The sequence below is a fragment of the Limulus polyphemus genome, unplaced genomic scaffold (assembly GCF_000517525.1).
Source record: "Limulus polyphemus unplaced genomic scaffold, Limulus_polyphemus-2.1.2 Scaffold4278, whole genome shotgun sequence".
Lineage (NCBI taxonomy): Eukaryota > Metazoa > Arthropoda > Merostomata > Xiphosura > Limulidae > Limulus > Limulus polyphemus.
In genome coordinates this window covers 26,790-38,764 of record NW_013669888.1, presented here as the reverse complement: position 1 = coordinate 38,764, position 11,975 = coordinate 26,790, and the positions used below count along the sequence as shown (strand labels likewise).

Genomic DNA, 11,975 nt, shown 5'->3' with positions numbered 1-11,975 from the left:
GCCACGTGAAACGCGAGTTATTGTTATAGAGCGACTGTTGAAATTAAGTGTATCGTAAAGTTGTATTCGGAAAGAATAAACCAGTTTTACTTAAGAAAGGACTTGTGTCGCTAAAGTTTCGTCGGAACGAATTTACGGAAAATTAACTAACGAACGGAGACATGACAATATATATAAACACTTAAAATCATCGCTAGATGTCACTACTTTATTATCACATCCTCTCGGTTACTTATTGAATATTAAATAAATATATAATTCGGGTCTTTCTATTTATTTGTAATTTGCTTACTTAAAATAATATATTTTAATTTTATGTTATTCACATTCTACGATTAAAGATCGTGTTATATTATTCTCTTTATATTTTCACAGTTAAAAATGTAATGTTAAATAAAGATTCATCTTCTGGTAAAGAGCAAAACATTTTAGAATTGTAATTTGGAATTCTTCCATGGAATTGGGGATGATGCGGGGAAAAAATGAAGGTAGATACGGCATCACATTCATTTTGAAAAATGGTGGGCAATACTGTTTACTGGTGTTTATTGCCCTTCGCGTCACAGTGTTCCGTTATTCGACTGCAGAGCCTTCTACTGGTTAATTAAATATATCTGGTTATATTCATTCTGTTTAAAATTAATATATACATATATTAATATATACTTTCGATATGTTTTCTTATCCGCATCACAGAAGTATTTCAATACACTTCTAATCTAGTAGCAATTTGTCTCCGGTATAAAATTCATGACACGCCAAGCATTCGAAACTGTAAACTATGTTTTTCCATAATTTTATTTAAATATCTTAGACCGTATTTGTTTTACTAGACATAAATTACAGAACTCGTAAAAAGTCTGATTTCTTGCTTGCACCTGTCCAAATTATTCAGAGTTTCAACTAAACTAGAATTATATGGACTGACGTGAGTGAGAGAGAGAACAAGTTTTATACGATTAGTCACCGTTTCGCTGGTAGTACTTGACAGTTCTTAGTGCTGGCAAACAAATTGCTGTTTTGTGATGATTTTGTTTTCCACATCGAAATTGAAAGAACAAAAGCATATTTCGCAAGAATTTTGCTAAAGAGCAATTTTTTGAGAAACCTTATTTATCATATATTTAAAAAATGAAATTACATAAACAATAGTCGTTCGTTTTTATAATTGCTTTCCGATTATGTAAACCACGTATCTTTTGTTAAATACGTTGATTCCCAGCGGGTCGGTAATAGAACATATGTTTGTTTGTTTTTAATCTACCCCCCACACATTAAAAGATAATAATGTGCAACACTTTTATGATTATTGATGGGTTTTTTTTTTTCTCTAATTTCATATTTATCCATACTAACCGATACAAAATACTGGAAAATCGTAAATATTTGCAATGTTTTAATCGTCTCTAAACACTTAAGTCAGGTCTTTCAAAATTTCATAGATAATAAAAGGTTCTACTAAGCGTTGTGTTCAAGATATTTACTATCTTGTTGTGTTCTAGGGCAAAGTTCATTAACACCATTATTATTATTTTTGAATTGATAAGCCGGATACCGTTCCGTTGAGCAGTTATTTTATCGAGATTTTAGAAATATTATTTACAAAAAACTACTTTGATCCATTTTTTAAACCTCAAATTGTTTGTTTATACACAGAAAACTTGGTCTTTTTTTTTTTAGGGTTAAAACTTGATTTCGATTTTTTTTTCTTTAGGATATGCCCGTGTATCCCAGTGATAAATTTACCATCTTGTAATGCTAAACTCCGGGGTTTGATTCCCCGTGGCGGACGGAGTACAAAGGGCATTGTGCGATAAGAAACGACTACTTTAAGATACCGGTTTCGTGGGTAATCCCACTCTTCAGTCTTATGTATCCTAAAACGTGAAACAAAGTAAGTAAATATTTAAACATTCTAAAATATATATATAAAAAAAAAGTTTCCGTCTTAGAAACAGTAATAAAAAAACTATCTGTATAGCCAGTAAATGGTTAAAATTAGATAGACACATAAATAATTCAAATCTGATCTGCTTCACATCCGTGGCATCTGATTTTCATTTTTAGTCGATTAAACACCAGGAAATCGTTACTTATTTCACGTTAACTTCGCACCTGCCCCCTAGTGGCACAGCGATATGACACAACGCTAGACACCGGGCTTCGATACCCGTGGTGGACAGAGCACAGATAGCCCATTGTGTAGCTTTGTGCTTAACTTAAAATAAACAAACTTCGCACCTTTCCCTACTGGGTTACCGGTAAGCTTACAGACTTAAAATGCTAAAATGGGGGGTTTGATTCCCCGCACTGAACAGAGCGCAAATGGTCCACCGTGTAGCTTTGCGCTAAATCAAAGAAACCTTCCTTCCTGACTTGTATATAGCATTGTTTCTTAAAACACGCCTACTGAGGGGTATTAAGTTCCTACATTTCTATTACACTCCGCAGACACGTTGTTAAAACGAGGCTTTGTGTAAGGAAATGTTGAGTGGGTGGTTGTGTGTGTGTGTGTGTATATATATATATATATATATATATACACAACACGAAAAAAATTTAGGCTATTTATATAAAACTCGAAAGTATCTAAAAATAAACACAGAAAAACGGGAGTTCTGTAATCATACTTATAAAACTAGAGATAGCTAATTAATGCTTTATCCGTCGTTTAAAACAAAAGTTGAGGTTTAATTGTGCACTTTTTAAAATATTAGGAAGCCCTCTAGCGATTATTTAACGTACGTTCAAAGACGCATTTAAACGCCCAATAAAATAATGTTTGAAATCGTAATAGTTTTATACATACATGGCCAAAAGATTTGCATATGCAAGTGATTTTCATAATATTATTAAAAAAAAAGAACTGATCGTAGCGAGGCGTATATTTCTATTTTTAACTTCGCAATAAAACATAGAAAAAACGTACAAACTACATTAAAAAAGGTATAATTATTTTTTACATCACCTTTAATATGTTCTTAAATATTAATCGCACGTGAACCTATAAAGTTCTTATTTAGGCGTTTGCTTCATGTTTTAGACCATAGATGGCTGAACAGTTGAGTTGCCCACGAAACCGGTATTCTTTTGAAACAAGAAAATCGTAATAAATTAAAACTCAAAACGTTTGGGCAAGACCGTTTTGTTAAAAACGTTTGTGTGTATGAAATCGTGCTGCAATGAATTTTTGTTTCGAGCATGTAAGCACATTATAAATTCTTACTTTTATCAGTTATTTGTATTTTTATCAGACTTAAAGTATAACATTTAAAAAAAAAGTATGTACAACTACAATAGTAATACGGTTTAAACGACCGAAGCATCAGAAACCAATAGGCCTAAAATTTTGATAAAAATCTCAACTACAGATGTTTTCTTTTTGTTTAACTTTACTATTTGTGGGCTAACCTCTTCTCAGAAATTTATTAACCTATATCTACACGTAGGTGTGTGTGTGTTCTATGAACAAAACAAACAGAAAAAACAATTCGTTTTCTCATGTTATTTGTATTTCAACAGTAGGAAATGTGTCGCGTATTTACACTTTTCGACTTAATTTAGAATAATTCTTATAAATAAATACTCTTAAATCAAGAGTTATAGTCGGTTAATCTACCATCAAAGTTGGTAGTTGACTAACAGCACCGGAATTTGAACACGAATGGATGCAGAAAACCAACAAAAACATACAGAATCTCCTTACTAACAGGAGTGTACTTTTCCTTTGAAGCACAGCATTTTATAAAATAACTATCAAAATATGGTTCCCACATTTACAAAAAAAAAATTGATAAAAATGCTTTTTTTAGATCCAAAGTAAAAAATAAACTTGTTTTTAGTAAATTAACCACTTTTTTATTACTTTTTCATTTTTGTCAAAAAGGAAAAATACACTCAGCATCACACATAGAACATGACAAACATATAGGTATTTTCTGAACCAAATTTCAACAGTTTAGTTTACATAATGCCTAATAAATTTGTGTTTCACATAGCCAACTGAAACTTGACTAACATTTTCATATCAATTAATAATATATTATAATTATTAAAATAACTTGCGAGTATAAACCTGAATGTTACCTTTTGACTACACAATATCCTACTTGCAATAGAGAACCAAATCAATACTTTACTACAATCTCCAGAATCTAATTTCACAGAGCAACCTTAAGTACATATAATTTTCCACATTCATGCTGATGTTATGCCTTTACTCATATGATGAGAGTCCTGGTAAAACCAGTTGTAAGTAATAGCATTAGTTAATCAACAAAATATAAACTGGAGCAAACCAAGTGTATAACATAAAACACTATACTAAGAGAGACTGTTGTTACCCTAACCTGGTAACCCTGAAGATTTTAAAGTTTAATACCAAAGAATCACAGTGAATATTATATGAAGTTCTTCAGACATTCTATACAGATGAAGGGAGGAGAAACTGCAAGGTGGTCACTCCTAACCCACGCTCGGCTCTCCCGGTTTCGGACACGCATCCCTCTTGATTTGAACCGCTATTTGTAGAATGATGATTGACCCAAAGTCCTACTCGCTTGCCACTGGTGTGTCTTTTTACATGTTTAGCAAGGTGGTCACTCCTCATAAATCTCCGCTCGCACACTGGACAAGCAAATTTTTTCTCTCCTGTATGAGTTCTCTTGTGACGTGAAAGTTCGTCAGACCTCGAGAATTTTCTGTTACATCCTTCCCATGTACAGGCAAATGGTTTTTCCCCTGAAAAAGAATTCCAACAACCGATAAATATATCTTGTGCTTATCCGTACTGAAACAACCACTTGAATTGTGGAAAAATAATGACAATTTCTGGAAGCAACACAAAGGACACCCTCACATTAGCTCTACTGTAAGAAATGTGTCACAGAAATGCCTATTGTGTCACATTAGTTAATGAACTTACCAAGTCTACTTTATGCTTGCTAAGTGTGTTTTTTAAGTTCTGATGATGCATTCTTTTGTTTCTAAAACTCGTGGGAAAATATTCTAAAAAAAATGTTTTTGAAATGGGACGTCTTTCCCATTTTCATTGAACTATAAATATCTATTACTTACATAAAGCAAAGTATTGGTTCCTAGAAATAATCAAGATTTATAAATCTTGCAAAACATTAAATGTTCTTTGACCCAAAACAACTCTAGTTTTTGTTAAAAACATAACCACATTCCAATGGTTCATCAGGTACAAAAGAATACTATGTACAAGTTATTTACCTGTGTGGGTTCTGATGTGGGCCTTCAGGTGAGAGCTTTTGAAATAGGTCTTGGAACAATTCGGATAAGAGCACTGATAAGCTCTTCGTCTTGCATCTGCCAGTAAACTTGCTTTATCTGTCGGTGAAAACACTAATGGTGCAGGAGCTAATATCCGCGGTTTGGAAGCTTGTCCATCGGGGATTCCACAGGTCACTGTCGTCCCATTAATTCCCAGTGGTGTTGCTGCTACCAGAAACTGGAATACAGATCCATTGGATCCTAATAATGGTATCAAAGTGGTAGGGGCACCATTCGAAGTGTTGGGAAGAGAACAAGATTTGACTGAAGAGTCTTCTTGTTGACTGTTACTGGCCATCATTGGCCTGACAGTAGAAAGAATGGGAACCACAGTTGTAGGAATGATCTTAGGAGCAATAGCGATAGGCTTAGCTGTACTCTGAGTGGTGCATGTGTTTAATACACAATGAACAGAAGATGTATCCAGAGTGAGTGGAAGCACTGCTGTTATTGGGGTGTGTTGTATGGTAACAGAACCAGAACTAACACTCTGAGCAGTTGTCGTGACAGGCAGACTAACTGAAGGAGACACAGCAGATTGCTTACCAGGAAATGTGGTGTTTCTATCACAGCCAGTGAGCTGGATCACTTCACTCCTTCTCGATTCATCCTTTTCAGTAATACTATTTTCTGAGAAATGGCACACTCGTGGAGCTCTTCTGATGACAGACACAGGCATACCTGTCACCTGAGGACTTGGTGTAGGAGGAGGTGTCTGAGTCAAAAGCAACTGAAAATAAGAGAATAACACTTGAATATATACGTTAAGTAAATGGACAAACCAGAAGAAAAATACTACAGAAAAATTGGCAGAATCCAATGACAATAAAGAGATGTCTCATAATCACTAACATTTTACCATGCTTGCCTGACCACATGAAAACATGTCCATACAAAACAAACGTGTAAACACACACACACACAGAACATTCTCCTCATAACACCTTTTACATTTTAGTTTCATACATTCCGATTTTTTTCCCATCATAATCACTCTAAACACGAGAACCTACATAAGCATTAATAACATTTGCTTATTACAAACACTCAAAAGATCTATTTGGATTGTCTCACTACAAACACGGGAACTTACTCGAGCAAGCTCAGAATTGCTTTTTTTTTTCTGATTGATTTCTTCCAGTTCATCTTCAGAGTTGGGTGGTGTCAACTCGAGCTGTCTGGTATTGAAGAAATCGACACTGTCTTGCGTGCTGCTGTCATGCTGGGCTGGGCATATCTGTTGGCTGATAGATAACAGTGTTTGTACTGCATCAAAGTCATTCTTCTCTTGCACTACTCCATGAAGACAATCCTCCTGGGGGAAAAAAAAATCTATTTTAATATATGTTGAAGCCATTAACATCCATAGTCAATATATTCAATCAGAATGTATTTTAATTGGTTCATTGTTGTTTTTTTTTACTTCCCACCAAATCAAATAATATGATTTCCTCAATAAATAAATAATATTTCATGTTATTATCAAAGAAGCTAAAATCAACATTATTAAATTCAAATAAAATCTTAATGCTTTAATTTAAAAAAAAAGGGGTGGTACTGGTAAATCAGTTCACCGTAAATGTAGCAGAAAAACATGGAACAATAGTTTCTGAATATTAGCAAACCCTCAGAATGTAAACAGATATATAGAGAAAGAAAAGAAAACAAACAAGACCCATCAAGAGGTATTTATGAAACCTTAATAGTGATTCTATATTGTGTAAACACTTTTAAAATCTGAGGGACTTCAAAACCAACCAACCACACACACACACATGTATATGTATGTATGTATGTATTTTTTTAATTATCTTTTAAAATCTCTTGGGCACCAGTGATTTTGTTTTTTTAATATTTAATAACTTGTGTTGTCAAAAAAAAAGTCCTGATTATTACAAACTTCCCACTTTAATGTTGTTTCATAACATGCTAATTCACAGGAAATCACTTAAAGATGTTTCACACTCTTAATTATGGCCTTTTTTAAAATTAATATGCTAATCAACATTTTTAACTCCTCTTCCAATTTTTAAAATTATACAATACAGTTTTAAGGCTGATTTACAGATTTCGTTTACCCACAGCACTGACAGACTGTTTCATTTTACAAAACAAAGTATTTTAGCTTATTAACTTTGGATGAGTAGTACAATTAGAGAAAGATACAGCCTTTGTTATCTACTAACTGGTCCAAATTTCATACTTAAATTTTATTAAATCCCACTAAATATTCTGATGATATTAAGATGTGAACATAGTAGATATTCCGATTCTAAGGAACGGAGGATAAAATTGATGTGGAGAAGGGGGGTAACATTTTTTACCTACTAATAAGTTTCTAAAACTGGCTAGCAACAGAGCAATTGGAGGTAATAGCTGTATAACTATGTTCTTCCGGTTTCTCTAATTGTTGATATAAAGTTTGGAAACCTTTGAGAAAAATGTTGGAAAATCATCAACCAAATCTCCAAAACTGAAATTTATGATCGTGGAAGTTTTTTGTTGACGTCAGTGCGTGAATTTATAAATGATGTGATTTAGTGTAGTTATATATCATTCATAGGTTAATCTTTTTCTTCCCATTGAAAACAAAATTTTACTTCTCACTATTGTTTGGGAAGAAGTCAAGATGGAAGTAGATTAAACTCCCCTGTCAAGCCAAGAAGTTATTGCCTCTTTAGAACTTGACTGTTTAATCACTCAACATGGTGACTACTGCTATCTTTAAAACAATACAAAACTGATTTCACATTTAAAGTGTTGTCATTCAAACAATGGTTCATTCTAGAACAACTCCTCCCCCTAAATATTATCACTCACCAACACTTCAACAGAGCTAAGTTCAAAGTCTCTCTTGGACTTCTGCACTTAACTATCACATTCAAATGTTGCAATGACCCTCTAATTGGCTAAATGCAATCATCTCTATCTCTTTGTGGATGTACAAATCAGAAGTAAACAACCAAAGTCCATAGGTAGAGTAGCATTGTCAGTTCCACCTTTTATTAGTTTCTCTCTCCTTGAACTGCAATTGGGGAGATAAACTGGTGCCATTACATAGAAGATAGAAAAAACCTTGGTGATTCAGGGGATCTTACAGAACCAGACAAGACTAGACAGCAGAATCCTACTACTACTACTACTAGGCCCATGCTGCTTTGTAAGTACAGTAGCCTATAGTTCTCATGCTGTCTTGTACAATAATAACTCATCATAACCCACTGTTCCTAACTTTGTTATTTTCATAATCTGTTCTATTTTTCACAAATATCAAGTAAAGACAAAGAACTCTTTAAAGAACAGATAAAACCAAGTTTTGATTCTAGATTACAAATTTCCTGGTGAACATTATATAAATAAAAATATCACAAAAACTTACGTTTCTAAGTAACTGATCATTAAACTAAACTGTTACATCTCTAATAAAAGCTAGTTTCACAAGTAAGATGTTGGCAGCAGTAGCACAACAAACATATTAGTTTGAATTTTTTTTTTGAACATCCAAGACTAGTAACTGAAAACTGATACATCAACAGCTTAAATGTTGTGTTTAAGCAGATTTTAATAAATGTTACTGAATTTAGTTGTCAATTAATACAGTCATGACTGTCTGTATCTTACTATTTAATAAAAGTTAACCTTTGGAAGACAAATGCTTCTTCCTTTGTTCCAATTAGGCCTACAACTTACTGTTTCGCATTTAACTGGGGTTACAGACACTGTTTAAGTTAAAAACTTAAATTGTTTTTGTCACCACAGCCTAAAAATTAGTAAAATAAAATAAACTTACAACTAACCTACTAGTACTTAGACTATGATATACTAGTTAGTATTTTTTTTTTATCAAACATCTATTGATTAATACAAACACGTTTCGTTAAATTTTGAAACAAGCAAACACTGGTTAAAACGTTGGAGTTCAATATGACAGATCAACACCAGATTCACGTGCACATCACATGAACTATTAACATTACAGCACTCAGCAGCGTAGGCTGGAAGGAAAAACCGCCTTTCCGCTGACGCGTAGTTATTAATATTATACTTACGTGTCTACACTACAATAATAATATCAACAGTACACACAACTAGTTAATATGATTTTTGGACAGTTGACACATGAAATCTAATTTTGAATAAAAACATAACACAAACACAACGAAGCCAAAATTGTTGTTGTTTGTTTTTATTTGGCTCCGTAAATTTTCACCAGTGTAATGCTTGTTCGAAAGGCTGCCCATTGTGTTTGGTACAGCAAGTAAGTAAAGTCGAACGTTCAACTGAAGGCTAACCCTAAGTTAACTATTATTAACATAAAGTAGAAGATTATTTCGTTCCCGATACTTACAGAGAACGAATGTGGAGGAGTATGTGGTGGAGAATATGAAAGTCTAGACATCGTTAAACACTGCAACATTCACTTACGACTTCAAACTAACGTAAAAGTTTCTTCGGCCTTCGAAATCTGCTTTTATTCTAAAACGATAGGGTGTGTATTGTAGATTCAAAACAAAGTCATATGGGCCGGAACTGTATTGTCCATTCAGCATCGAGGAAGATTGGAGGGCATGTTAACTCAGCCAATGAAGATTGAGTGTTCATGTGATCAGTGCGTGATTGTGGGTCTGCTGAGCACGTGTACCGTGTATGACAAGAGCATGAGTAACAAAGTGTTGCAGTTAGAGCGTGAGCTAATGCACGTACTGTTGACAAGCCTCGTAGACGGATATAACACGTATTTAGTCGAAACTAAAAAAAAGTTTCAATTTAAAAAAAAAAAGAGCATTTCTTTGATCATGTAAAGATATTTTTACTATCGCAATTTTTACATATAGACATTAATTATTCATTTCGTTACAACGTATTAGAAGTGAGACACAATTGCAATACATAAATTTCGTATTGTATTACAGGAGCAGTTAAATGAATTCTTAAGATACTTTGATATACTGCCTTCTTGTTTCACTTCAATTCTCAGACATAAAAATGATTCACGTGAGATTTTTCACGTGGTTGTGAGGTTCGAAAGACGACAACGCAGAGTTTGATTGGATGGTGATCTCATTACTGTGTGTGATCAGCTGGTGATTGTCATATTGGGAGACACCCTGTCTCTTCTTGCTATATATCAATTCTTAACGTATTCTAGCAGCTTTATACCGACATTTTGGACGTATAACAAACTAAACCCACTACAAAGACTCTAACAGTTGTGAACTTAACGGTACGTGTCGGGGGAAATGAATTAAGTTTGTACCATGTCACAGAACACCATGTATTTTGATAGACAGTTTTATGTCTACGGGGTTAAAGCGGACGTAGTTTTATCGGTTCTGTCGACTATTTGAATATATATATAGTTTCATCAATGTTATGTTGACAGTGTTGAGATGTATTTTGATCCACAGTGTTACATCTATGGAGTTATTGTGGACAGTCCCATCTGTAGTTTGTTCAGAGTTCTGTCGTCAGTTTGCTGGTGTATTTTGATCACTAGTGCTATGCTAACCGCATATGATGGTTTTCGATCAATACTCCACAAAATCTGTTTGCATCATTTGGATCTTCAATTGCTGGAGAGAGAGAGAGAGGTGGATATTGGGATACACATTGTGTGAGAGTTTTGTAATGTGTATTAATTACATATAGAAGTACAATAACATCAGTATGTAATTTCCACATATCAACGTAGACAGCGTGTAATGTTGACATGAACCGTATAATTGATAACAGAAAGTACACAACTTCAGTCTATTTTGTAATTTCCCTCCGTTGTTTTTCTGCTTGCTAATTTAGAAACATGTTTCCTTCATTTATAAAACATCATATAAGTTTGTGTTATGTCTTTATGTTTGTACGAGAAAGAAGTGATTGAAATAAATAATATTATTATTATTGTATGATAGAGGATACACCCCCAACAAATAACGTAAACATAATTGTATGAACACCTTCAACATTGTTCGTAAGTCCGTTGAAATCACGACATAATACACAAACAGTGAAGCTAATGAAGTTCGCGAGTGTAATGCGTAGAATGCATAAACAGTTTGTTTGTTTATATTTCACACACAAAAAAAGTTATATTAGCTGAAAATGTACACCCGAAACTTTATGTACAGTAGTCTGGAGTGTAGAAGACAAAACCGACGTAACAACGACCGCGTACCCTATCTGTTTTTGTATATTATTATTATTATTATCTTTCGTTTCGCTTCTCAGCTTGTCTGTCAAAAGTACTCTCGAACTCAATACACAGCGTGTAATGTTTCAGCATCTGAGATCCAGAACGGTTTGGGATTTTTCTATTATTGTTTATTTATAGGTGGAAGCACTGCAATTAATTTTAAGAGTGTCTCGATTGCACTGCGGATTGAGTTCGTGTAAACCCAAGAACAAGATAGAACCGAAATGCAGGGCAATAAAAACATATGTTTCTTGAAGTTACAAGGAAGTTAGCATTTTTAACGATAGGGTCCATCTATTGTCGATTTGTGTAAATATTCTACATCACAGTTGTCTGTTTTATCAAAGAGATGGCCAGGTGGATAGGGCGCTCGACTCGCAATCTGCGGGTCGCGGGTTCGAATCCCCGTTACACCAAACAAACTCGCCCTTTCAGCTGTGGGGGCGTTATAATGTGACGGTCAATTCTACTATTCGTTGGTAAAAGAGTAGCC

General features: G+C 34.0%; 1 protein-coding gene and 1 long non-coding RNA gene across 2 annotated transcripts in view; one reads left to right on the top strand and one right to left on the bottom strand.

Annotated features, from left to right (window-relative positions):
- Nucleotides 1-3,490: 3,490 nt before the first annotated feature.
- Nucleotides 3,491-9,783, bottom strand: LOC106470903 (Krueppel-like factor 10). Its single transcript, XM_013931479.2, has 4 exons — nucleotides 9,644-9,783; nucleotides 6,389-6,610; nucleotides 5,236-6,025; nucleotides 3,491-4,740 (listed from the first exon to the last, which is right to left on the bottom strand). Exons 1-4 carry the CDS (start codon nucleotides 9,710-9,712, stop codon nucleotides 4,424-4,426), a joined length of 1,398 nt encoding a protein of 465 aa, XP_013786933.1. The 5' UTR covers nucleotides 9,713-9,783; the 3' UTR covers nucleotides 3,491-4,423.
- Nucleotides 8,096-11,975, top strand: part of LOC111088713 — a 19,909-nt gene continuing 16,029 nt past the window's right edge. Inside the window, exon 1 of the long non-coding RNA XR_002613148.1 lies at nucleotides 8,096-8,455. This is a non-coding gene — a long non-coding RNA (uncharacterized LOC111088713). The remainder of the gene's footprint in view (nucleotides 8,456-11,975) is intronic.

What these genes read in the sequence shown, in the direction of transcription:
- LOC106470903 (XM_013931479.2), bottom strand. Translation starts at nt 9,712, where the DNA reads ATGTTGCAGTGTTTAACGATGTCTAGACTTTCATATTCTCCACCACAT. An exon ending in CTCCTCCACATTCGTTCTCT is followed by an intron (nt 6,611 to 9,643) that starts GTAAGTATCGGG and finishes TTTTTCCCCCAG; the next exon opens with GAGGATTGTCTTCATGGAGT. An exon ending in GCAATTCTGAGCTTGCTCGA is followed by an intron (nt 6,026 to 6,388) that starts GTAAGTTCCCGT and finishes TCTTATTTTCAG; the next exon opens with TTGCTTTTGACTCAGACACC.